Genomic DNA, 4,129 nt, shown 5'->3' with positions numbered 1-4,129 from the left:
TTTTTTAAGAGAAGATAATATTTATAATTCTGAGTTTACCTGAAATGTAAGTAAAATTTAATCAAAATATTCACTTTGTTAATACTTAATAGTTTCTATGACTATGCTCATCAATTTTTGTGATGCACATATGTTTAATAAAGAGATTCAAACTTGTCTTCATTTAATTTGGTTGATGTGTTGTTGGATTATTTGAAAAGAATGTAACTCGCATATTTTTTAAAATTAATAGTCATCATAAGTTTAGCTGTTGATTAAGATAAAAAGTAATTACTTAGTGCTAGGTTAAGGGGAAAAAATCGAATTTGTACTTAGATTTGAATTCTTGGTGGCCTAACCCACATGCCTGTCTTGGTACAAAGTATTCAATGCTGGTAGCGATAATTAATTTCTATCCAAAAACTTACGGGACACACAAAGTGAATCCCTGCTTTCAATTGAATTTTTTTTCATACGCATAAATCAGGAATCGAACACATGATCACATGCTTAAAAAGATCAAAACTCTTGCAATTGTTGGGCAAATTCTCTTTTAACTATAAGTCTTTAACCACTCATCACATCTTTAAAATTACTCAAATCAATTTCTAAGACGAAAAAATACTAAATAAATTTGAGTTTAGATTTAGACAGAAAAATAAAAAAGTGTAAGAGAATCAAATAAAAGCATATATACCTGGTCAAGACAAGTACATTACATGGTCCATATTCGAGAATAATAATAATAATGACTTTGACTGACACGTGTCTGTTTCACAATATATATTCCTCATCTATCTGCAATATCATCATCACATTCACATATTCACATTCACACATTCACTATAGTAAAAAAAAAAAACATTTGTCCTTTGACCACAAAGGAACAAACAAACAAGGTTGTTCATGTTCCATGTTCCACCAATCCTTCCATAAATTCTCTTACTGATTTCTCAACTCAATCACATAAATCATCACAAACCAAACCAAACCAAACCAACACATATTTTTCATTCATTGGTGAGTTCTTCTTCCTTAATCAATGTTGACAAAACTAGTTCATATTGTTGAGTTGAGATCTTACTTGTGATTCATTTGTTTTCTTTAATGTTGATTCACTTAGGAATATTTAATTATCAATGGTTTTTCTTTGTTTCTGATTTTTTGTTACTTTAAGAAGCTCAATATTTGTTTTACTTTACTTTACTTTACAAGTACTATTATATTCATGGTTTATTTATTCTATTCTTATTATTTGTTCATTTTTTGTCCTTTTTTGAGGTCATAAGATAAATTAAGACTTGTACTTTCATTTATAATTTTGTCCTTTTTGTATACTGCTACTGATTTTGATTCTTTTCAAAAGGGAAATAGTTTCCACCATATACATTATTCCAATTTTAAAAGATTTGTACTAAAAAATGAAAATGATATATAGATCCTAAATATATGTTAGCTACATTTTTTGAGTTTTTGTTTGGAATCTGGTTGATTAATTATTTGATTTAATTTGTTAGTAGGAGTATAATGAGTGAACAATTAGGGATACTAAAAGTCATAGTTGTTCAAGGGAAAAGGTTGGTGATCAGAGATTTCAAGACAAGTGATCCTTATGTTGTGCTCAAACTAGGAAATCAGGTAATTAAGATTTATGTTTCATTTTCATCTTTAGTTTGTTTATATTGATCTATGAAGCACCGACACACAGAACATACATATAGACACCGGTAATAATTTAAGAAAATTGAAATGATTGAATGTAACCATGTGTGTTGATGTCAAATGCACAGACACGTCTTCAATATGAAGTATCGGTACTACATAGCTCTTGACATTAAGAACATATTTGTATAAACGGTTTAAGTAATTGCTTCTTGAATAAGCTATTTTGACTAGTGACTAGCTTAAACGCTTATACAGAAGCTGCTTTTGGTAGGTAAAAATACAAGTGTGGAGTATTTTTCAAATACTTTAAAAGTACTCATGTTATGAGATTAAGTCCAAGTAAACTTAGAAGATGCATTGAACTTATAAGTACCTATAGTATATTTTAACCTCAAAATATTAAATGATTCATTCATTGAACTGTACCAGACTGCAAAGACCAAGGTCATCAATAGCTGCTTGAATCCTGTTTGGAATGAAGAGCTGAATTTCACTTTGACAGAACCCTTGGGAGTTCTCAATTTGGTGAGTTTTCTCATATTTACAATTGCCCTTGGGAGTTGATGTATTTTAATGTGGTTTGTAAGCTATATTAATCTTTTTTCCTCATAAGTTAAGGTATATAGGTCTGTTTAGATTGACCTATCACTTATTTGAGCTTATCATAAACGCTTATGAGACTGTTTGAAATAGTTTACGATAATAACTTTTGACATATCTATAAGTTATTTTCAACTTATTTTCAGACCTCTATCTTATGATAACATTTTTGGCCCCCTAACTTTAGCCCTTTTTGCAAAAGATTGGCCCCCCACTGATTTTGACCAAGTCAATGCACACGTGGAGAGTGACTCACATGCCACATCAGCATATGTGGCAAAACATGATGACGTGTCATGTGATTCATGTGCGTTGGCTTGGTCAAAATTAGTGGGGGGCCAACCTTTAAAAGGGTTTAAAGTTAGGGGCCAAAAGTGCTATTATGGAGCCAAAATTGTAAGTTTGTGAAAGTTAGGGGGCCAAAAGTGCAATTTACCCTAATTTATTATACATAAGCACTTATATGGTAAACGTTTATGCTATATGCGCTTAATTAAGTTGTTTATCCGAAGATTGTCTATATGTATATAACTGAATTGCACTTTGAATATAGGAAGTATTTGATAAAGATCTTTTGAAAGCTGATGATAAGATGGGAAATGCATTTATCAACCTTCAACCATTAGTCTCTGCAGCAAGATTAAGAGACATTTTAAGAGTCTCTTCTGGTGAGACAACATTAAGGAAAGTCATACCTGATACTGAAAACTGTATTGTACGCGAAAGCAGTATCAATTCCGTTAATGGTGCGGTTGTGCAGAATGTTTGGTTAAGGCTTCGTGAAGTTGAATCCGGGGAGATAGAATTGACACTCAAGTTGATAACTCCTGTTGCTACTTCAAAATAGTGAAGATGGTAGATTTCTAACTAGATTATTTATAGCTGTAACATTTTTTGTGCTGAGTCTTGCTTATGATTAATTGTTTTATAAGTATTTGTAGTACAAAAAAAATGAACAAGTAGTGGCTTATGGCTTATGCCTTATTTAGTCTTTATGGTGTGTGAGTGTTTATTGTGCTTGTATGATCTTGTATCAAAAGAAGAAAGAAAAAAAGAAAAAAAACAGAAGCTAATTGAATGATTGTATTCTAACTTTCCATTTTGCAATGAGTTCTAATTGCATAGGTGTAGGGGTTATTGTATGAGGCTTAAGACGAATTTAGGCATGAGGCTTTTTTAAGTCTATAAAAGTATTTTAGTAAAACAAGCTGATCAGAAGAAGGTCGAGTGTGGAGGTGTACTCCGTAATGATAAGGGACTGTGGATTGAAGGATTTACGAAGTATCTAAGCGACACAATACCATATATCGCAGAATTGTGGGGGATATATAAAGGACTGAAATTCGCCATGCGAAGAGAAGTAACTAAGCTTGAACTTCAGACTAACTCTCAAGTTATAGCTCACAACCTTCAAGGGAGGAGTAATGGTGCTGTCATGGGTTGGACAGTTATGAAGAATATTCACATGCTGCTTCAAAGCCATTGGGAGGAGGTCATTAATATCTATCGTGAAGCGAATAGATGTCATGATAAACTTGCATCGATGGGAAGTGAAGAAACCAATTCTTTAGTTTATTATGAGATCCCTCCTAGTGAGGTTGCCCGAGTTGTCATTAATGATCGTAGGGGTGTGTCTTTTCCGGTTTAGTTTATTCCGTTTAATTTCTCTCCTTTGAGCTTAAGCTCCATACTACCTGCCTAACCCCTCGCTCCGAGGCTTCCACTCCTTTGTTTAGGCAGTGAACCTAGTTACCGCTCCATGGGAACATCTATAGATTTCACTATCGGGAAAGTCAGGCGTGGAATCACACCTTCATTCCCAAGTGGACGAGAAGAAGGAGCAAGCCCTATTAAGGTTAAGGCAAGAGGCTATTTTACGGCTGAC

The 4,129-nt window shown here is 33.0% G+C and overlaps 1 protein-coding gene across 2 annotated transcripts; it reads left to right on the top strand.

The window, feature by feature from the left end:
• The first annotated feature begins 790 nt into the window (after window positions 1–790).
• LOC123899677 (protein C2-DOMAIN ABA-RELATED 11) lies at window positions 791–3,336 on the top strand. Of its 2 annotated transcripts, none has more exons than XM_045950885.1 (4): window positions 791–999; window positions 1,500–1,617; window positions 2,074–2,169; window positions 2,798–3,336. In XM_045950885.1, the coding sequence occupies exons 2-4, from the start codon at window positions 1,507–1,509 to the stop codon at window positions 3,089–3,091; spliced, it is 501 nt and encodes a 166-aa protein (XP_045806841.1). In that variant the 5' UTR covers window positions 791–999; window positions 1,500–1,506; the 3' UTR covers window positions 3,092–3,336. The 2 variants fall into 2 exon arrangements, with proteins under 2 accessions (XP_045806841.1, XP_045806843.1); XM_045950887.1 differs by having other exon boundaries at window positions 797–999; window positions 1,497–1,617.
• The last annotated feature ends 793 nt before the right edge of the window (window positions 3,337–4,129 follow it).

This window comes from Trifolium pratense, linkage group LG7 (assembly GCF_020283565.1).
Source record: "Trifolium pratense cultivar HEN17-A07 linkage group LG7, ARS_RC_1.1, whole genome shotgun sequence".
Lineage (NCBI taxonomy): Eukaryota > Viridiplantae > Streptophyta > Magnoliopsida > Fabales > Fabaceae > Trifolium > Trifolium pratense.
This window is presented reverse-complemented; position numbering and strand designations above follow the sequence as displayed.

Coding starts and splice junctions, on each gene's coding strand:
- LOC123899677 (XM_045950885.1), top strand. CDS start 1,507: ATGAGTGAACAATTAGGGATACTAAAAGTCATAGTTGTTCAAGGGAAA. Junction 1,618..2,073: donor TGCTCAAACTAGGAAATCAG/GTAATTAAGATT, acceptor GAACTGTACCAG/ACTGCAAAGACCAAGGTCAT. Junction 2,170..2,797: donor CCTTGGGAGTTCTCAATTTG/GTGAGTTTTCTC, acceptor CTTTGAATATAG/GAAGTATTTGATAAAGATCT.